General features: G+C 38.1%; 2 protein-coding genes across 7 annotated transcripts in view; one reads left to right on the top strand and one right to left on the bottom strand.

The window, feature by feature from the left end:
- ACOT12 (acyl-CoA thioesterase 12) overlaps positions 1-773 on the top strand; it is a 41,862-nt gene extending 41,089 nt beyond the window's left edge. Inside the window, exons 14-15 of the mRNA XM_063088132.1 lie at positions 232-358; positions 624-773. Coding sequence (XP_062944202.1) covers positions 232-358; positions 624-773 — 277 coding nt within the window. The remainder of the gene's footprint in view (positions 1-231; positions 359-623) is intronic.
- An 8,876-nt stretch (positions 774-9,649) lies between these two features.
- Positions 9,650-18,724, bottom strand: ZCCHC9 (zinc finger CCHC-type containing 9). 6 transcript variants are annotated; one of them, XM_063086660.1, is made up of 7 exons: positions 18,631-18,722; positions 18,096-18,293; positions 16,749-17,175; positions 14,131-14,281; positions 13,794-13,886; positions 11,815-11,883; positions 9,650-10,204 (listed from the first exon to the last, which is right to left on the bottom strand). In XM_063086660.1, exons 3-7 carry the CDS (start codon positions 17,130-17,132, stop codon positions 10,086-10,088), a joined length of 816 nt encoding a protein of 271 aa, XP_062942730.1. In that variant the 5' UTR covers positions 17,133-17,175; positions 18,096-18,293; positions 18,631-18,722; the 3' UTR covers positions 9,650-10,085. The 6 variants fall into 6 exon arrangements, with proteins under 6 accessions (XP_062942730.1, XP_062942727.1, XP_062942729.1 ...); XM_063086657.1 differs by having other exon boundaries at positions 16,749-17,158; positions 18,631-18,721; XM_063086659.1 differs by having other exon boundaries at positions 16,749-17,158; positions 18,574-18,646.
- Between the last annotated feature and the right edge of the window lie 4,397 nt (positions 18,725-23,121).

The raw sequence follows: 23,121 nt of genomic DNA, 5'->3' as shown, positions 1-23,121 counted from the left end.
CAGCTTTGTGGAGTTATGCAAAGTATATGTAATTCTTAGACAGACAATACCTGTGGCCCTTATTATTCTTTCTTAGCTTGAAAGTAGCCATAGAGAATATTTCTGATGCAGACTAATCATCCTGAAGATCTGGATCTTCATAGTTTCACTTCTACCTAAAAAAATAAATTGCATTAGCTATAGGAATTAATTTTCTAACAACTGTTCTTCATTTCTCTTTTTACCTTTAAGTAACGCTTATATGGTGGCCGTGAAGTCGGTCATTCTGCCATCAGTCCCACCGTCTCCACAGTACATCAGAAGTGAAATCATATGTGCTGGGTTTCTCATCCATGCTACTGACAGCAGTTCATGCACCGTAAGTTTGATGAAACATCTGCCGATTAATTTGCTCCTACAGATATAAAAAAGTCTCTTAATATGCACAGATTTCATAATTAATTATAATTCATAAATTACATTCACACTAGGGGAATCCTAAGGTCATCCTTTCAGATCCATTCCAGAAGGTCCCCAGAAGATTAGGGTCATAGCCTCCTCTATACCATCAAGAGTCAGATCCCTGCTTGAAAAAGCTCCACGTTGATAAGAAATTAAAATATTGCATTTTCTTTTTGAAACAGGTATCTTACTTTAACCAAATTTCTGCTAGCATCCTTCCTTTCTTTGCCGGAAATCTTGGTGGCTGGTCAAAATCCATTGAAGAAACAGCAGCCTCTTGTATACGATTCATAGAGAATGCTACTGATGATGGGTTTATAAGCACATTTTAAATGGTCAGCTTTCAATTACCTGTCATTTAATTTCCCACCTTTAATTTCAAGCACTCTTAGCCCTGACACTTGGCAAGCTTTTGGGTCACATGATAATTTAATATCAGCCTAAGCAAAATGCAGTTAAGAGGCTAAAACCAAAATGCATCTCAAGTCAAATACCAGTGATTTGGATTAGCATTAAATGAGCTTTAAAACTCTGTTTTAGATCATCTGTGGCTCTGCCTCTTCAAGGGGCACAGATAATGGAAAATTGCCTGTATGAAATATTGTGTGCTCTGAAATGGTACAAATTTAGCTAAAATTATTATAAACATTTTTAGGTTACAGAGGTGAAACGTGTGTTCTGTTGGAAATTTTACAAAGTTTTATAAAATCTGAAATGATGATTTGCTGTAAGTTCACTGGCTGAGAAATGTGTGGCATTGTTCCATGTGCAGCAGGTATCTGTACGTCAGGAGCATCTGACAAGATGGATTACATGTTCTAGAACTTTAAATAAGGAAGACATTAAAACATAATGGAATCCAATCAATTTCAGTAATAGGAACTACTTTACTACTGTCATTTAACACAGATTCCAGGTGACTGATCAATTTAGTATCTATTGCTATATGCACACACACAAAGTACTTGTAAAATGTGACACTGCAGAGAAAGAATATTGACGGAGCTCTTCTTTCATAACCATTACATTAGCACTTTATTCCCTTTCATAACCATTACATTAGCACTTTATTCAACATTCATTATTCTGCTCTGTGATTTGTCTTAACTTAGAAGGCAAACCGTAATATGTCAAGTTAGCCTCCTCTAATGGACAACTTTTAGAAGTTGAAGGAGTTCTCCATTAGTTTAGGGCACTCAACAGATTAGATACATCCTGCTGTTAGTCTGCCAGATCTCTAACTCTGTCCCCCCTACCGACCTCCCACGCATCCATTCACACAGTCTAAGCCTGTTTATAAATATTTTACTTTTCCTGTATGAACTTTGGACTGTTCCACTATTTTTTGAATTGACATTTATCTACAATAAGAAGAGTGGATACGTGGATTAAAGTGATTATACATCACATTCCGGAAGTAGAAAGAAAACTTTTTGAGAATATTTTTACATTTTAAAAAAACGTGAAAAAATTGCTGACCTCCCCTACAATTGAGATACTTCAGAGTGCTGTCTGGCTAACCTAGGTCTCTGAATTTCTATTTTTTGAAACTTTTTCCTGAACAGTAACAGCAACATTGTGAGGCTGAAGGAGGAGAGGCTGGTTCACCTTGAGACAAGAAGATGATGGTCACTCTAGCTTACAACATGTGCATAGCCGGTAGCTGCATTCTCCAGTGTGATAGTCACTAGCCACATGGGCTATTAAAATTAATTCAAAATTAAATCTTAAAGATCAGTTCTTCACTAGCCCCATTTCAAGTATTATTAAGTCCCATGTGGTTAGTGACTACTATATTGGACAGAAAAGATAAAGAACATTTCTGTCATCAGAGTCTTTCTAGTGCTGGTCTGTTCGGTTCGTCCCAGTCTTATAATGCAGCAGGTCTTCTTGTTTTACTGTTTTCACCTATCTTTGTACCAAACAATCCTTTTTACCCTTTCTAAGAGATGTTCCTTTTATGCTTGTGAACACAGGGCTCATCCACCTGGTTCTTTCTTGGATCATGTTGCATAGACCAAGTTGAAGTGCTTATTTTCAGGACTGCTGGACATTAGAGACTTTAGGAGCATATGGCAGAAGAAGAGATAGCAATGCATTCAGGATCTACTTAGGGCGCTCCAAAAAGTGAAATGTATTGTCTAAAATAATGCCACAATTAACGAAGGCATTCCAATTGTAAAATTCACCAACAGCCCTTAGATTTATATTTCCTTTTTTAGTGGGAACATGTCTGATCACAGTTTTATTCACTCAATGAATATTCACTGTGAGTTTACTTTGTGCTAGACACTTCTAGGCACTGTAGGTTCAGCAAGGAAGAGAAGTGTGCTGATCACATCATAAATAAAATAAATAAATAATATAGAATATTAGAAGATGTGATATGGAAAAATAAAGCTGGGTAAAGAACATGAGTGGTGGGGAGAGGTCCGAAGGGGTTGTTGATATTTTAAATAAGGTGGTTAAAAGGTAGTCTTCATTGAGGGACATTTGAGCAAAAACCTGAAAGCAGAGGGGGTGAGCTCTGTGGATCTCTGGATGTAGCATGCTTCCTGCAGAGCCGAGGCAGAGCCCCTGAGGGGAAGTGTTTCTGGCACATTGTAGGAAAAGCAGAGAAGCTGGTGAGACTGCATTAGAGTGAAAGATAGTCAAAGGCAGCTGAATTAAATGCCACCTACCCCTGCTCTCTCTGGTGCTCAGGCTTTGAGCAAACAGGCTTGCTCCAAGGGCAAGCAGCTAAGCTGGCTCACCAGCAGTCAGCCTCCTGGAGACTAAGAATGGAGGAAATTTGGAAAAATGTAGTCAGGCTTATTTTTTCCTTTGGAGTGTCAAAGTATCCTTGAGGAATGCTCAAGATTTCATGCCTTTTTTGATGGTAAGAGTTTTCGAGTGCTTCTGACAGGACTGAAAGCTTTTTAAGAAAGGATGCTCATTCTTATTAATTCTTCCTGGTTTTAATGCAACCTAGTTGCTGATCTGCATTTGTATTTTTCTATCATCTTTGTTTTAGAAAAACTATTTTAAAATGTGAAAGTTAATCAGAATATAGTTTACGCTTGTACTCAAACACTTTTAGGAAATGAGCAATTTTAATAAAAATGGAAAGAAACTAGAATGTATTTTATATGTACCAACACAAGGTTTTGTTCATATTTCTCATTGCATATTTCAAAAATAATCTTTGAAATTTTTATCAGCAAAGTTATGGTGGTAGTTTTGAAAATATATGTTGAAAAGGTATATGTAAAGTAATAAGTTTTGTGGTTTCAAATAAATTATTAAAATGAGAACTATTAAGCTTGTTTATGATTTATTTCCCCCATTTGAAACTAATGTAACTATTGGGACAGGCGGCTCACCATGTGCCCTGAGTGGTCTTGAACATTCTTGCTGAGTGTGCCAGATTGCAAGACTTACCTGTCTTTCAATTCTGAGCAATTTCTGTAGCTAGTTCTATAGAGAACTAAGTAGGTGAAGGTGACCACAGCATGACTTTGGTGTAACTGCTCACTATCTGGGCAGAGTGGGCCTGGAATGTTTGCTGCTTGCTACTTGCTCAAAAATCTCTGGGCCTTGGGTCCCCCAGCTGTGACACAAACCCACTGTGTCTGCAGCATTCATCTTGGCCCATCTTGTCACCCATGTGGGACTTAGGGGAAAAGGGAAGCAACACAAATATGCTGATGTTTATAGTGCTTGCTGTCATGAGTAATACAGTCCTTTGTCTCTGAAGCAGACGTCTCCTGTCCTCTGCCAGTATCCACAAAACAGTAACAGGCTAATTTATTAGCTTATTAGGAATCACAGACCCTTCACAATTCTTTATTTTTAATTTAAATTTTAATTATACATATTTGTGGGGTACAGTGTGTTGTATTAATACATGCATACGTTGTACAATGAGTCCCTTAGGGTAGATAGCATATCCATCACCTAAGCATTTATCTTTTCTTTGCACTGATTACTGTTAATATCCTTTTTTCTATCTATTTAGAAACATACAATATAATATTATTAGTTCTAGTCAGCCTAGAATATCCAAACTTATTTTTCCTATCTACCTGTAACTTTGTACCTGTTAAATCTCTTCCCCTCCCTACCACTCGCCTTCCCTTCCTGGCCTCTGGTAACCATTATTCTACTCTCTTCTTCTAGATTCCGCATGAGTGAGATCGTTTGGTGTTTGTCATTCTGTGCTTGGCTTACTTCACTTACATGATGGTCTACCGTTCCATCCATGTTGTTGCAAACAACAGGCTTTCTTTTTTTTATAGCTGAATTGTATTCCATTGTGTACTTATACCACAGTTCTTTTATTAACTATTCATCTGTTGATGGGCATTTAGGTTGATTCCATCTCTTGGCTATTGTGAATAGGGTTGCAATGAACCCAGGAGTGCAGGTGTCTCTTCGAATATTTAGTTTATCTGCATATATGCCAATATGTTTGCTTACCATTCTTTCTTACATCTTAGACCTCAGATCTGATATGACTTCACTTCTGCCCAGGTACAACATTGAGAATTTCCTATAGTAAGGAGCTACTGGTAGTAAATTTTATTTTATCTATCTTCTGAGGACTCTATTTTGTCCTCTTTCTTTAAATATCGTTCCAGTGGGCATACAATTCTAAGTTGAAATTTGTCTTCTCTTAGCTCTTTGGAGATTTTATACACTGTCTCCTGGCTTTCATTGTTGTTATTGTGATGGAGCAAATTGTTCTTGCTTGGTAGCTAAGTTATTTTTCTCTCTGAATGCTCTTAAATAGTCTTTATTTTGCAATAAACTTTAATGCCTAATTGTGTATTTTTTTTTATCTAACCTTCTTGGGATATGTTGAGTTTCCTGAAGGAAAAATAAAACCCTCAACAATTCTGGAAAACTCTTGGTTATTTTTAAAAATCTTGCCTTATTACTACTCTGTCATAAATTTGTGAGACCTTCTTATTCTATCCCCGATGTTGGTTGATCTCCATTCTCTCTGTGACATATTTGAGATAATTTTCTTTGGCTTTATCTTCCAGTGATTCCGTTTGCCTTGTCATTTTTTAATTTCAATTATAATTTTCAATTGTAGAAGCTTTAGTTGGTTACTTTTCAAATCTGTTTATTGTTTTAAAAATAATCTTCTCTTCCTTGCTCAAATTTTCAATTTTTTCTTGATTTCTTTAAATATATGAGGTGTTATGGTCTGAATATTTGTATCCCCCACCTCAAATTCATATGTTGAAATCCTGCCGCCCAAGGCGATGATATTAAGAGATGGGGCCTTTGAGAGGTGAAATTAGTGCCCTTATAAAAGAGGCCGAAGGGAGCTGTTGGCCCCTCCCACCACGTGAAGACATAGTGAGAAGGCGCCATCTATGAACTAGTGTATCAGGCACCAAATATGCTGACACCTTGATCTTGGACTTCCCAAGCTCCAGCACTGTTAGCAATAAATTTCTGCTATTTATAAGCTGCCTAGTTTATGGTATTTTTTTTATAGCAGCACAAATGGAATAAGATATAAAGCATACTTGTTTTTACTTTATGTTCAATAATTCCAAAATCTGAAAAGTTTGCAGGGCCGATTTTACTACCTGTTGTTGCTGCTGGCTCTTATTCATGATAAGTTATTTTCTTGTATGTTTTGTGATTGTATCATGAAGTCTGGGCCCTTGAACTGTGTGTGAGTTCTTTGAGGCCAGTGCTAAAGTTGAGGACTGACAGAATGGATTGTGATATTTCTACACATTGCTGACAGAGTACTTCCAACTTGGAATGATTTTTAAATTAAGATCTCAAGTTGAGGCCATTTTGACCATACAAGCAGTAAGAATTAAGGCTGAAAACTCAGGTGATAGCCCACTTACCGATTCAAGTTCTCAGGGGACAATTTTTCCCCTGCCGCTCAATGCCAAAGTAGAGACAGGCAACAAGTTTTCTTCTTGCTTTCTATAGAGCATGTTTATTTTTCATTCACTCTTAGACTGAGTGTGTAGCCCTTTTGTCTCTGCTTTATGCAAAGGTCTTCAATTATACTGCCCATATTAAGTAGGACCAGGCTTTATTTTCCATCCCCCAGGCAGCTCAAGGTCTGTAGCAGATACCCTTGTCTTTAGTGCTGGCTTATCTTCTATAGCTCTTGCATTCATTAATATTTGGCTTCTGTAGAGTTTGTACTTTCTTGGTAAACTCAGTGATGTTTTTAAGGAAATTTTTTTAAATATCATACATTTTGGGGGTTATTTTCAGTGGTAAGATCAGTTGGGGGCCTATCCTCCTGCCAGAAACAAAGTGTATGTCCATTCCTCTACATTTTCATCTTTACTTTCACCATCCTAGTCTAAGACATGATCGTCTCTCAGTCCAGCTTCCCAACTTCTCTGTGTATACTCTTGTACTCCTACAGTTTATTCTCCATATAGCAGCCAGAATGATATTTTTAAAAAATGTTTGTCAGAGTGTGTCACTTCACTGCTTAAAATTTCCCAATGAGGAGAATAGGCAAATCTATAGGGAAATGGCTGCCTAGGGCTGCAGTGGGTGGGGTGTTTGTGGGTGCTGGGGGTAAGAAGGATGAGTGACTGCTAATGGATATGAGGTCTCTTTTGGGGGTATGAAAATGCTCTAAAATCAACTGTTATGGTTGCAGAGCTTTGTGAATATACTAAAAATCGTTGAATTGTGCACTTCAAATAGTCAATTTATGGTATGTGAATTCTATCTCAATAGAGCTGTTATTTAAAAAACAGCAACAGCTTTCCAATGGGGAGGAGCACGTTCAGAACGGTGAACTAGAGACCTGAAAATCTGCTCGTCATACAAGCAACAAGAACATTAGCAAAAATTGTCAAAATAATCTTTTTCAGAACTCTGGAAGTTAACCCAAGGATTGCAACAAAAAAAGGATTATTATTCAAGAAAAATGGCTGATCTCAGCAAGAACATGAGTTTTGTGGCATTTTAACTTGCGTTAGTCCCCCTCCTCAGCAGCCTCACAATCACAGCAGCCTCACAATCACAGCAGCCATGCAAAACAGCACCTAGCAGCCACCAGAGGGGGCAAAATAGGCTTGGAGCGCTCCCAGAAAACCTCCCCCAGAAAACTACCACCATGGGTCCTGTCTGGCAGCAATTATTTAACATTCTAGCTGCCTGATTCAGTGACACCAGCTGAGGCAAACCAGAAGCTAGCCAAAAAACTTACAAGGAAAATAAGAAGAATATGACATCCTATGTTCATTCAACAAATGTGAATGTTTCTTACATGCCAAGCACTTCTAGGGATACAGCAATGAGCAAGAGTCAAAATTCCTGCCCTCATGTAACCTATAATCTTGTGGAGAGGGGACAAATAAGGATATAAATTATGGAGAAAGTTTAAAAAGAGTAAGGGAATAGAAAGTTATCAGGATGAGAGAAAGGAGCTGCTATTTCCTAGAAGGCTGGTCATAGGAAGACTTTATTAAGCAGATGCCTGAAGGAAATGGGAGGGTTGGCTATGGGGGTGAGGGGGTAATGTCAAGAAAAGAGCAATTTGAGAGTCAAGCCTAGAGGCTTGGAAGATAATTGTAGTGGGAAAAATGAAGACAAGAAAAAGGGAAAATAGTCATCTTTTCCCCCAGGGGTAAGTGATGAGATTGTTTAAAGCTGTAGAGTCTGAGGTGTCAGTGAAGCACCCAAGTAGTGTCCAGCAGACAGGTGACTGAAGTTGGGACTGAAACCTGGGGTATTAGGGACAGATGGAGATTTAGGAGTCATTCATACAAAGTGAAAGATAAGCTTGTAAGAAGAAATGAAATTTACAAAGGACTGAAGGAAAAAAATAGTACTAATGATTAGGTCTTAGGGGATTCCACAAAATATCTTAAGAATGCAATAAAATACCCCTTCCTAATATTTTTCCCAAGTCTCCTCTCCACTCTTCAGCCCCATTATAATGCACATGGCCTTGTCTACCTTACTGACTGCCACAATCCCAAGTGCCTAAAAGAGGACCAGAAACATAGTAGGTGCTTGGGGAAAATGTAATAGACAAATTAAGTGTTTGCCTTCTTTAGTAAGAGCTAAGAAAATAACATCTGTGATTCCTTTCAAGAAACAATCGCTCAGGATCCCCAGAATTTCTGCCTCTGGTGCATTCCTTTCAGTGTTAGTATGCTTAACAAAATGTTACGTTCAGCACCTGCAATTTATTTCAAATGATTTCACTAATTTATAGACCATTAAAATGTAAACAAAGTAATACTTGGGAGACAAAATGGACACCGATATCCCTGCACTGAAGACTGCACAAAAAGCAACAGATTTCACTCGCAGCTAACAGGTTTTAGACTCTACAGAGCCTTCTGCTCCTGACAGGACAGTGAAATAAATATGGGTGTGTTCAGACTAAATGACTAAGGCAGCATCCCAGTCCTTCTCCAGCTGCATGGCTTGTACAATTCCTTTTAAATAGCACTCATTTCCTTAAGCTCTGGGATGCTGAGCAGTATTTTGTCCTCATGTTTTCCTCTCACACTGAAAATAAAAGATCAGCTCCTATTAAGAACTGTTGAGTTCTGCAGACATGAAAACAGAGAAAAGTGTTTCTTTTCTTATTTGGTAAATATTTTGCTCTGGAGGCATCAGTAACTAATCACAGCTGTTTCCTTTAGTTACAAATGGATTCAATCAGGTAAAATTTCAAATGAAACACAAACCACCAAAGTCATTCCATTATACAATACACTGGTAGCATTAAGCCTTGTGAAATATATGTATTAAGTATGCATGTATTCATCAAACCAAACAAAGCAGCTAATGGGTCTCTGATTAGTGTTCTAACTCTATTACGGTGATACTTCCTTCTCACCCTGACTCATTTAAAACATGTGAACAAAATGCTATTAAGTTTGATATACAATGTTATGTGCCATCATCCTAGTTAAATACTACAAAGTGAATTTTGGCTAGAATTTCTCTCTTGAAAATCAAGGGCAAAAAAGAGTTGCTATTAAGTTAACTTAAATAATTGGTAACTCTTTGTGTCAAAACTAAAACAAAAACTAACCAAATCCGTTTATCCTCATCTAGGATTCATAAAAGATCTTGTTTCCAAAGGGATTGTTATGGATATTAATGAACAATGGCTAGCTAGTTCAATCCAGAATTGGGTATTCAAAAAAATGAGCAAACAGCAAATGCATTTTTATTCAATATTTTAAAAATACAGACTTTGTGGCAATTTATAAATTTCTATTATAATAGTAAATTGATACTTTAAACCAAAAAAATATATAACCAAAAATTCATTTCCAAATACACAGCAGGAAAAAAAAAAAACCCACAAAGCAGTATAGGAGTGGTTCACATTAATACATAATTTTGCTTTTAAAAAAAGATGATTTTTGCAATCAGGTATATAATCACTTAGTTATGTCTAAGTTCTGTTAAAAATTTGCTCTTTTAGAGTATCCAACTTAATCACCTTGTACTTTTCTTCAGTGACTTTCTCCGAACAATGGTAGCAGTACTCCCTGACGGACAGAATGCGGGAATCATACTGATGTCTGCCATATAGCCTTGGCTCCAAGGGAGCCCACCTCTAACATGTGAAGTAGGTTCAGTTTGGAAAGTAACAATGAGGTGGTAACTAACCGAAGTACTAACTGTTATCAGAAATTAACAACTTTAGGTATCTTTGTTTTGGGTTTCTGTGGTTTAGGTGTATCCAAAATTTCTTCATAGTCTGCACTCATTCCCTTTGCCCAGCGACCAACTGTGACCATTCGATCTGTAAAGGAACAGAAAAGTCAGAATATAAGAAAAACAGTAATCAAATGCACCCACTTAGATTGGTATTGGCTTAGCAAAGGAACTGGTTTTGACATGAATAATCACAAGGAGGGAAGACTCCATCACTATAGGAAAGTAAGCAATTCTGTAATTGATTATAACCCTTGATTTCAGAGCACCACAGGCAATTTCTCATTCCAATTAGGAAAATGCAGCAACTACTTTGCAATGCACAAATTGATGAGAAAGCTCCTTCATTCTTTCCCAAAGTTCATCATTATAGAGTCAATGAATTCCAAGAGTCTGTAAACAGCAAAACTTATGAAGCATCAGTCTTAAATGCACAAGATTCCACCTGTGAAATTATACAACATCTGCTTGTCAGTCTTGTCATTTGGGAAGTGGCAATCCTCCCAGGAGGGAGAATTCAAATGCTACTTCATCTTTTCAATCTCACTGCCTACAATGTAGTAAGGACTATCTTCTTCTAGACAAGACTGTAAACAAGAACTCTTGGTTTTCAAATTTAAATGTTAGGGGTAGGAAGAATGGGCAGACTTATTTGTGTAGTAGTGTAACTATATGAAGTAAAAAGAAGTGTGCTGTTTCCCTAAGAAGCACTACTGTGCTATCCTACTGTCTTGCTTTCTTTCACACAGAATTACCATCCTTCTAATCCAGGCAAACTCATGTAATAATGGTCTCCACTTCCTCAAAAATCTGCCATAGGTATAGTGAACATTTATGAAGTTTTTGATGAAGAAGGAAGTATTTCCTTAGGAAGAAAATAACTAGCCAGATGCTGTGTGAATAATACATCTTAAATATTTTTGGCAGTTTTTGCAATCAACTTTGAATCCTTAAGGTACACACAAAGCAGAGAATAAGAATGGTGAGAGTTATTTTCATATTTTTTATTTTCTTTTAATGAATCAATACGTTAAGTAACAGAATTGAATCTATTATAATTAAATTCATTAGTTAGTAAATACAAATGCTTATGAATAAGATGCTTTAAAGGCTTATTGGTCATTTTTTCTTTTTCCCAACTGAGGAGAACAGCTAATGTACAGTTACTCAGTACTGTGTCTGTTGCTGACAGAGAAGTGACTAAGTCATCGCAGCAGCAGGAAGACTCATTGTAGCACCACAATGAGTGCTTTGGATTGAATGTCCCCTCAAAACTTAATCCCCACTGTAACTGTTGAGGGCAGAAAATCCTATTATGGTAATTGAAAGGTGGGGCCTTGAAGACGTGATTAAGTTGATGATTTAATGGTGGTCATGGGTGTGGTTCTGAGGGCTTTAAAAGGAGAGCTCATGAGAAGCTCTCTCTCTCTGCTCTACCATATTCACCATGTGATACTCTGAGCTGCTGTAGTCACGACCAGGACAAGGCCTTCACCAGATGTGTCCCCTGGACTTTGGACTTTCCAGCCTCCAAAACTGTAAGCAATAAATTTCATTTTCTTTAAATTATCCAGTTCCAGGTATTTTGTTATAAGCAACAGAAACAGACTAATACCATGAGTTATCGATAACGAAATGCAGCAAAACACAGAAAAATACTAATCTCACCCCTCCTAAATGGAGGCTCAGGGATCTCACCTGAATTCTGACTTTCAGGGCAATCTTTCTTAAAATGTTCCACAGAGCCACAAAGTTTGCAACCACCACCTATTGAAAGAACAAAGTTACTGAATATCATCTCATACTTACTTAGGGCTTTTAACATTTCAAAGCACTTCCATATTTTATTTGAGCCTCACATCCTTTCAGCTGTAAAGGTAGCTGGAGCTAGGAACATAAGTAGATGCCACCATTCCTATTAGTAATTCATTCTCTATTCCTCTTAACCTCCTGGAGCACTAAATTGTACCTATCCACTGCCTCTTGCAACTGGCCTTTGTGGGAGAAGCAGGAAAGAAAAGAGAGATGACGCAAGGCACTTATCCAAGAACCATTGCACAGAAGTCTGGATCTTCACCATGGTTAGATTGTCAAGGGTCTGGGAACCCTTGGACCTATGACAAAAAGTGTGTGTGGATGCATTTTTCTGAAGAGGCTGTCCTTAGTTCTTATCAGATTCTCACATGGTCAATGACCCCAAAAAAGGTTAGGAACCACTGCTGTATTCTACCAGTCAGATGGGGGAAAGCATATGAAAGGAATGAAATTACTTTTGTTTCAGTACCTTACACCTGCCAGGCATGCTAACCCTAATAAAAATGCCTATTTGTCTACTTTAGACAACATTCCAGGATTGTGAATTAAAACACATGTGGTTTCTAAAATGAGTCTTTCACTCAATGGTCAAACACTATTGCTTAATAGTTAAGCATTATCATGATCACAGTCACATGTTAAGTGACTTAGTCAGAAACATGACCGTACGGGATACAGAGCTGGCTGAATTCTCACATTACATGATCTCCTCCCCTTACAGCACTTTTTTTAAAAAAAAAATATGTAGCCACTTCGATTGACCATTTAAAGCCATTTTTGCTCATTAGACATGTTATCTGGCTAGCTTTATAAGCTCAAACCTAAAATGCACCTATGAGCACTTTCCAGGCCCAGGCCTCTTTACTGTTTTAACTGCCATAGTGAAACAGAAGAGGCACTTGAATACCATATTTCAATCTTCATAATAACTCTTCCAGGTAAATACCATAATTCATCAAATCTAAGACATGACTGATTATAAGATATATCATTATTCCACATACCTCTCAGAAAGAAAAAAACTGTCAATTATGTGGGATCCACCAATGGTAAGATATACTAGGATTTCAAAGATATTAAAATGTGGGGGAAAAGGGTGCATCTTAGAACCAATGCAATATAGTTTTACCAGCTCCATTTTACAGGTGAGGAAACTGAGATGAGAAGAGTTTAGTAACCTGGCTGAAGTCCCACAGCTAGTGAGTGGTGGTGCTTGGGTTATAACCTAAGTCTGACCGACTCCAAAAGCTATGTTTTTTCACTGGCCTTCTCCAGGGGGCACCCAGGACATGACACAGAGGAGTCCAGAACCCGATGGCACCACCATCGTATTAACAGATAACAATCTCCTCCTTAAAACTCTAGACATCACAAACTTTACTGTGAGGACTTTAAGACATGGGCTGAGCTGAAGAAAGTTACATGATCCCACAACAGACAATTAACTAAAGAAAAATTCAGAAACAAAAATCACTACAATATTGAATAGTATGTACCAGCCCTTCTACCAAAATGGTATGCTGGGCTGAGATTAAACACATAACACTATTTAAAAAATCTTATATTAGTTTGAGATATAATCTCTCTGCTTCTGTTAAAAGTAGAAATGTATTACATACTCTCACAAATGATGCTGAAGCAAGCACAATTTGAAATACACCAATTTTTTCTGATTTTATTTATTAATATATCAAGTAATATTGCTCAAAAAGCCCAGTACATAGAATAGCACATGATAAATAAAATTCTCAAGGTTTTGCTACTTATTCAAGACTCTATTCAAGAACTAATTAAAGAGTGTAAGTTAAATCTCAACTCTGCATGTCTTATTATTTTTGACACTCAAGAATAACAGTACTCACCATCAGCATAGAGTCCTTTGGGATTATCTGGACAAGATCTGGACAAATGCCCCATTTCCCCACAAACAAAACATTTTGCAAAAGGAAATTCACCTGTAAAATCAATTGTTCCTATTAAGTTTATTATGTATGTGACAAGACATATACTACACATTTTTTGAAAAAATACTCTGAATAGAAAATATATATTTTATATAATTTAAAATTTAATCTCATATGATTTTGAAATATTAAGTGGCAAGCTCATAACAAATGCTGTCAACAAAACAATACCCAGTTGGCTATATATCGGCCACTTTCCACACACACCAAACAAAAAACTAAAAGAAAAACATACCAAGAGCTGGGTCTACTTTAGCCTTGCACTTAGTTATTTCGTGCTCTGTGGAGCCACACCGATAACATATTCCTGTGCCCATATCTTGATTTTCAAGGGCAGCCGGGCAATCTGCAATTCCATGGCCAGGTTTTCTACAATGGAAACATACCTGGGCAAACAAAATGTGAGTTTCCATGCTGCAAAACTACACTAGTGACTTTATCAATTCTTGTTAGCAAAAATACCTTTAAAACATTTCTCATTTTCAAGTTATTTAGCTCTTTTCTTGAAATTTCAGTATTTTATTAGTAGAAAAAGTGTTTCACATATTTCTAAACACTAGGAGATATTATTTCCTTCAGAGGGTTTCAATGTTTTTGAAAACCCTCAATCCATAAATCCATCAGTCTCAGAAACAATGTTATATATGGCTGTGTAGAAGGCAATTGCTTAAATGAATTGAGCAAATAGACTATTCATTTCATTAATAGGGATGTCTGCACTACAAAAATGGAGATTTCTGTAGAAGACAGACAATGGCTATAAAAATTTATCACTCAAAATTAGTGTATGCTCCTTTAAAGTTCACGTAATTGAATGAATTTAGGTCAAATGTTTCCATTTAAATTATTATTCAAATCATAAGATATATTTCATAGCAAGAAGTATGTCCTTATGGTTTTTATACCATTAATACACATTCTTTAATATTTTGAAATAGAGGTTTCATTTTTAGGATACACGCACAATACATTTTAAAGGGATAATTCATGCTAAGATAAACTTGGCTCCAGCATAAAACTGAACAATCTTTAGTTATTTACATATTACCTAGCAATTTGGAGGAAATTTTTTGCTGCCATGAATGAGAACACCAACCATAATCAAAGATGGTAGATAGTTAAAGTATTTTATTTAAACTGGAAAGACGTATATATATATTTCCTGGACAACAAATAATCAATTAATGATTTTTTCCAAAATAAGTACAGGATTTTTTTAAAAAGCAAATTCAACAGGCAAAATGAAACATATTTTACAACTCTGTCGTCACTTTTTTTTTTTTTCCTGTTTAACATATTGGAAAAAGAATGAGTTCCTTTAAATTCTTTTGATAGCTTTTACATTTAGAATGAGCTGATCCAAACATGGAAACTGCATTAACTCTACAGGTGCAGAAAAAGTTACTGCTAAAGACAAGATCACCACCAGAAGTAGTCTTGGCTTCTTGGTGAAATCAAAGTGGTTCACTGCCCTGACCTTTAAAACCTAATCATCACCAAATACAAATTTTTTGAATGGGCCTTTAATTTAATGTAGATGTGACTGTGCAGAGCTGACTGGTAAATTCTTATATCTTAGTCAACTTATTAGCATTTAAGAGTTGATGCTTACAATGAGGTATTAAAAAATAGCAAAATAAATTGACAGTAGGACACAACAGCTATATACTATTTATAAAGCATTCCTTTTTCTCCAAAAAACAATTTCCCTCCCCCTTAATTACAAACAGAAGCTTTTCTTGAAAAGTCCTATAACAGTAAACCTTTTCAAGTGCTTTGCAGTTCACGATACTGCCTATGTCAATTAAATTATCTTCAAGTTAAATTAAATTATTTGACTTAAAAAATATTTTAAAATAACCAGTTTTATAATTTAAACAAAATTCTATCTTGATCCAAACATAAATGATTATCTTTTCTATCCAAATTCATCCATAAGAAATGTTTCATCAGTATTATCTCTAAATAATTATCTTTAAATATGAAAATGCATAGAACTAATCCTGTAAATAGTCAGAAGCCACATTTATAGAAGCTATAACATTACAAGCCTGCACTGGTGCAAACACTGCTTTACATTTAGTAATTCTAATAAAAGATGAAAGTGTAATAACTAGCAACAAGTCCTGATTCTTATGTAGTATCCTGCTAGAAGACTTGGGAAATTCACTTTGGGAAAATAAAAAACTATACTATGTATTTTCTTTCCTGTGTCTGACAGTTTGAAAAGTAGGGTTGGGCACTACAGAAATAAGCCCGAGGACCCCAGCATTCCTCTGAATGTAACATGGAAGAGGGAGGGAGCAGTGACAAGGGAGAGTCTCAAAGAGTGTGAACGGTGCAATTACTCTGCTGTTACTAACTAGTGTGATTTGTGTTGGATCTCTTTCCTGTGCCTCAAGTTTTCATTGATAAAAACAAAGCATCATCCTTTCCAACCAATGAGAACCACACACATTTAACTTGTAACTGATCTTCATCATACTGACATTTTCTTACTGGCTATTTGAAAAAAGTCAATTGGAAGGCAGGAGTAAGAACATAGGTCTGAAGCCAGAAAGACTCTGGGTTGGAACTTCACCTCTACTTACTAGCTAAGTGGCTTTCCACAAGTTACTTAACATGTCTGCATTTCAGTGCTTTCCACCCATAATATGGGAATAATGCCATCATCTCTTAGTGTTGTTGTGATAATTAACCTGTATATCAAGTGCCTAGCATATACATGCCAAAAAAGTACTTGCCCTTAAAAAGATGCTTTATAAATCTAGGACATAACAACGATCAGACTCTAAGATCTATACGTGTGAGTATATGAATAATACTTTCTAGCTATATAAGCGATGAACTCACCATTGCATTTTTCTTTGCTGCTTGTCGTTTTAATCGTCTTCCTTCCCGTCGACTGTCTTTCTTTAAGGCAACTACAATTTCGTCCCTTAGTTCCTGACTGTCTGTTGCTATCATCTGCCCATTGTGAACCACCTGTGAGTTCTGTCTTAGGTACTCCATGAATCCATTCACATCTTCATTTAAGTACTCTTTTTTCTTTTTGTTCTTTTTATGTCTTGCTTGGGGTGCATCATTTTTAAGGGACAGTCTACTGGCTTCAAGTTGTTTACGCTTTGGTAGGTTTTGGCTTGCTCCCTCAAAGGGTCCCTTCTTCATGTTCTCCCATGATGTTGCAGGCAAGGGTCTCTTGTTATGTGTGGTAGTAACTCGTGCCCACCTGGTCATGATTTCATCCAATGTACCTTATCACTCTTTAAGACAAGCACGGCTAGTTAGTCATCATTAAAAAAAAAAAAAAAAAAAAAACATGATACGTGCTATATTGCTGTATCCCATATGCCCATATGTTAAACTTTTAATTACTAAAACACTTTTTACTTCATTTAGATCTCTCTATATATTTAATTCTATAATATGCAGCAGAAATATGCCTCTAATATAAATCTAGCACTTTTCAGAGAAGCTGCTGCACCAGTTAAAAAAAAAAAAAGCATATAAAGCATATATAAATACTTGCTTAAAAGTGGAAAATGATTCATTAAGAAACCTAAATTATTTCGCAAAATATAAATCACATTAATAATACAGTGAATGAAGTCCCAAATTCTGCAGTTCTCCTGGCCGTTTATTTTCCTATCTCTAGTCCCAAGGCTACTTTCTCCCAATCTTCTTGCTTAGAGTGCCATTTCAATGCAACAATTTGCACAGCAGATTAGTAAGTATACAGAACTCTTGTCCTCTAACGTGAAGTTTGTCATTATAACTCCGGCAGATTTATAAATAAAATGTGTGTTCACAGTCACGTGATGACACAGGGTCTTCCTCTCTTACTAATCAGTGTATATGCTACTTCCAGCCCAGTGGTTTCAAATCGTCTTAAATTATACCATTTAAATTATGATTCAAGTCATAAGATATATTCCATACCAACAAGCATATCTTGTTTTTAATCATTAATACATATTCTATAATATTCAGAAACAGAGATTTCATTTTAGAGCATATACACATTTTAAAGTAATTTATTCTAAGATGAATTACTTGGCTCCTACATAAAACTGAATAATGGTTTGGTTACTTTACATATTATCTAGCAATTAGGAGGATTTCTTTATCTTTTTTCTTTTTGCTTCAATGGATGAGAACATCAGTCATAATCAAAGGTTAATCAAACTATTAAGCTGCCACCTTTTGGGGACAGCATCCCGTGCGCCTTTAGCCTCAGCTCCTGCCGTCCAACACACCCTTCCAACACACGCTCAGGCTGGCCCAGTAAGCCGGTGTGAGGCGGCACGCCACTTTACGCACGCACACTCGTCGCCGAAGGTCCTGCGACTGTCACAGTGGGGACCGGGGCTGTTCAAGACGAGGTGGATTATCCTTCCCCTGAGTATATGGGAAGGAGGAAGCTCTGAGTGTCAAGAGGTTGAAGGGGGAGAGCCCGGGTCGGCCGGGCCCACCGCACCGCGGGCTCCAGGGGGGCTGGGCGCGCCGTCCCCAGCGGGCAGCTCCCACCGGCCGAGGCCGATCCCCGCACCGGCACCCTCGACAGGCCGCGCAGCCCGGCGCTCCAGCCCCACAGGCGCTGGGGGTTCTCGGAGACACAGCAGCCAGTCCCTCTGCCCTCCCGCGCCTCCCACACAAGTCCCGCCAGGCCAGCGGGCACCGTGGCATCCGGGAGTCGGGGGAACCCCGTCTTGCTGCGCAGCACGCGGCTTCTTACCGCGCGTGAATCCTCCAGAGCAGCAGAGTTAGCGAGCCAGAGAAGCCCGATCCCCCTCCAGCGACGGCACTCGGGACCGGAAGCACATAGTCCCTGAGAGAGCGTCACTTCCGGCGGGCAGGAGGTGGGTCGGCTGACTGGCTTTGGGCTTTCCCGGGCGGGTACGCATGGCTGAGTATAGGAGCGTTTGTCGAGTTCCTGGCTTTGGAAGGGGTGGCGCTGCACGCCGAGGACACAAAGATGAAGAGTGCTTCGTCCATGCTGTCCGTGAACTCACACTTCAGGGAGCGAAATAGACGAGAGGATTGGTGGGGTGGGAGATGCCGGAAGGGCTTCTTTGAGAAGGTGACCTTTGAACTGGACTTTGAAAAACAAAACAAATTGGCGGCAGAAGGGAGTTAAGGGCATTCCAGGCAGAGGCAAGCGCACTAGTAGTGGGTCATTGACAGAAGTCTGAAAAGGACGTTTGGGGGCTCTATTGTGGGGGGGCAGTGCTTCATGGTTCCCCCGCCCAGTGCTAGATGAGCATTATTGAACTATCTATCACACGTTGTAGCCGAAGCAGTTGTCTAATGAGGAAAACACGAGTTTCCGAAACAACTCGGTTCCTCCCAGGTAATACCACCAGTTGTGCCTAGTGAAGAAGTGGCATCATCACATCCTCGGTTCACCAGCACCACTACTCTAACCCCCATCATCATGCTTGGTCAATTTTACCTTTTCAATGTTTGTCCACGTCTCATCTCTGCCGCCACCTCCCTTGTCCCAGCTTGCATCATGTCCCACCTGTATTTTTGCACCTCGTCTTGCCCAACTCCCTCAAATCCATTTCCTATGCTTTAGCCAGGTGAACTTTTGAAAATGTAAATCACATTGCCTAGTCAGATTGTTGCTGTATTGCTTTAAACCCTTACATCGTCTCTCTATCTCTCTCTTTTTTTTTGGGGGGGGGGGAGCAGCAGGCTGGTAGAGGGATGGAACCCTGGACCTTGTTATCGGCACCGTGCTCTACCAACTGAGCTAACTGACCAGCCCTAGTTGTTGTTTGCTTTGGCTGCTGGCAGAATGGGGATCTGAACCCTTGACCCTGGTGTTACCAGCACCAAGCTCTAACCAAGAGCTAACCAGCCAATCCCTCTCATTCTTCTTGGGATGAAGTTCAAACTACATAACATGTTATTAAGTCCCTGCCTACTTCTTTAGCCTCTAATTGCACTAATTGCACAATCTCCCCCTCTTCTTTCAGCTCAATGAACAGGGTCTTTCATTGGTTTCTCAAATGCTACCTGTGTACCTTGCTGTCTCCTGGCCTTCACGTACGCTGTTAAGTGTGTATGGTACTCCTTTTCTTTCCCCATTAATTTCTACTCATCCTTCAAGGCTTTTACTATTTTATTCTCATGTAAGCCTTCCAAAACTCGTCCCTCCCATACTAGACCAATTCCCTATTTATACACTCATGGCAATCTGTTCTTCTTGATGATATTTTTCAAATTTGTAATTCCATAATAAACTGTGTAATACGTTGTTTATTGTATCCCCATTGCCTGGTACATAGTTGGTGCTCAGTGTGTATCTGTTAATTGGATGAAGAATAAGCACTTTGCAATGTTTATTTAAAGCAAACTAAAAAGTGTCTCGGTTTTCTCTAAGAGGAAAGATTAAAGTCAGTGCTGTAGGAATATTGAGACTTGGTATGATAAACATTACAAATATCCTAGGTCATATGGTGGAGAAGATTTTAAAAGACAAATCCTCCAGCTCTGGAAAATAAGACACTTCTTAAAAGATGTGTGATAGTGCTTCTCATACCATAATGATCTCAACCAGCTGGCCTTAGGTTCTAAGCACCAGCCTAATGACATTTCACAGCAAGGTTTTTTATGTAGATGCTGGGTACGTGCACATAACATGTACCACTAGAGGGCGCATTCAACTAAAACTTGTCTTAGTATATGCTGAAGTTTAGACTAGGCTGCTTGTTCATTCCTGGAAGTGAAGGAACATCTCAATTTGTTTTTGTGGAGATGCATCAAATAAAGATTAGTAGTTGGATAAATAGGCCATAGGAGAAATGGAATACAGAAGAAAATACTATTTCTAATAGCTCCTTTTTACTGAACATTTTATAGGTGTCTGGCATTATGCTTAACACTTTACATTCATTACCTAATTAATACACCCAGTATCCTCTGAGTTGTGACTATTATTTTCTCCATTTCATAATGAGGAAACAAGCTCAGAGAGCTGATGTAACTTATCCAAGGTTACATAGCTAGGAAGAGGCAGACCCAGTATTTGAACCAATATTTCAGTCCAAAGCCTGTGTGCTCTACTGTCCTGAAATACTGCAGAGGATTGTTTGTCTGTTTCAATACACTTTAAAACATACTTTACTGAGTTATCCTTGCCCGTATGAGTTTTCTTTTTTCTTTTTTTAGAATGTATTTACTTTTACATTTTAAGGGATTATCTTTTTATTCAATATTCCCACTTACTGAAATACTGCAAATGTGTTATTTTTCATAGCACTATTATCAACAAGACAAATGTTAACAAGTGAGGAGCCGTGGCTTTGATTATGAAGGGCTGGCACTTCATTTAAAATTAAGTGTATCATGTTCACCAAAAAGGATATGAAGCATGTGAAGTAATTATAAAACACATATTCATGTGAACATTACCTGATTTAAGAAACTGACCATTGCCAGATAGTCTTTTTAATTATATTAATATAATTTTTTTGCATGGGCAATACATTTTTATGTTTCAAACAAAAATATTTTGTATGATGTAAACTTTCTTAAAACAATATTTCATCCTGATGATAACTATAAATTCTGGACAAAATGTAAAAAACAACTACCTGAGAATTCTGAAGAATAAATAAAAGCAGGCAATTGAGGAGGGGAGTCAGAATTTTAAGTAGCAATTAGGGCATGGGTGAATGTTCCTCTGTGTGTGTGTGTGTGGTGGAGGCTTTACAATGAGGGTGGGTCACAGTCGTAAAGTGGTATAGCATGAATAGCTATAATAGTAATAGAAAACCCACCACCATCTTTCTGGCTGGAGGAACCAGGGAAGGGAGCATACAACAGCCATATCTGGAAAGAGGGGTAATTGTGGAGGAAAGAGAATTACAAAGAGGAATCCTCTACTTCTGTGTGTTAATTCCACACAAGTCTCAAGCTGGCCCCTGAACCACACATGCACAAGACAAACTCAGAAGCTTAAAGCAGATTTGAATCACCATTCACAAAAAGTGAGATAAAGCCTAAACACACAGGTCTAAACAAGTTAATTGCCTGCTTAAAATTTTTTTCTTGAGTAATAAAACAGAACTCAGAGTATATAGAAAATAAAAGAATGTGCAGGATAAAATCCAAAATGACTTGATATACAAAGAGCTAGAAAAATGTGAAACAGTCTCAAGGAAAAAAATAATCAACAGATAACATTGTGATGACCCAGATGTTGGAATTATCAGACAAAGTCTTTAAAAGACCTGACTATGCTCAAGGCAGTAAATGAAAACTGTAAATGAGTTTTAAAAAATAGGAAAAATGCTATGAATGAATTAAAAGACAGGAAATCTCAGTAGAGGAAGGTTTATTTAAGTGTATATACAGCATTTAGGGTCAATTCTATGCAGGCACAGCTCAGAGATGAACCCAGGATTTCATAAACAATGTAATGAAACGTTATGAGTAACTTTTCTGAGCTCCTTCCTTTCCCTAATCTTGGCACTATTTGTTCCCTGGGCTCATTTTGGTCCTCTAGCCAGAAAGCTGAGGCTTTAGTTATTCTGCTGTGCTGCCCACTTCCCATAACTGTGCCTGTGTCAAGGGCCAAGTGGTAGGAGGCAGGGAGAGAGAAAAAAATGTTAGCGGGTTTGCCCCAACCTCCTGGGGTCCACACATCCTCCAATCAGAAAATAAGTTTTCCTTCCCTCAGAGTTCAGGCTTCTGTGAGCTGTTGCTGCTGCACCCACCCGCACACCCCCACACCCCCGCCCCGGGGACAGGGAATTGCTTGGGGAATGCAGCACTAGAGAATAGAGAAAAATAAAAGAAAGGAAGAAGGAGAGAGAAAGAAAGAAAAGTGAAGTGGAGGATTTCTTCTACTCTGAGTGCTAAAAATTCACTTTTCCACTTTTCATGTAAAAACAAGACTTCTGGAGCGCTGTCTATGCCCAAGTGCCCACTTCCAGGTTTGGGCAATTGTTGAGTTCAGGCTGGAGAAAATTGTAAACTTTCCACTGCTTCAGTGATACTTGAATCCTGGTCTTCTTCCCCAGTTTTCCTGCTACTATTTATTTTTTTATTCCTCAAATAACTGTGTGTTATGTTTCATAGCTGCATTCAATGGGAGAGACAGGGTGGAGTGTACATATTCCATCTTACCTAGAATTGGAACCACTACCATTAGGATTTTAAATCTTCAGTCTTGCCCAGATTCTCTCTGCATAAGAGGGATTTTGCCAACCTGGCT

Source organism: Cynocephalus volans, chromosome 2 (genome assembly GCF_027409185.1).
Source record: "Cynocephalus volans isolate mCynVol1 chromosome 2, mCynVol1.pri, whole genome shotgun sequence".
Lineage (NCBI taxonomy): Eukaryota > Metazoa > Chordata > Mammalia > Dermoptera > Cynocephalidae > Cynocephalus > Cynocephalus volans.
The sequence above is the reverse complement of the archived record's forward strand: the minus strand, read 5'-3'. Positions and strand labels throughout refer to the sequence as shown.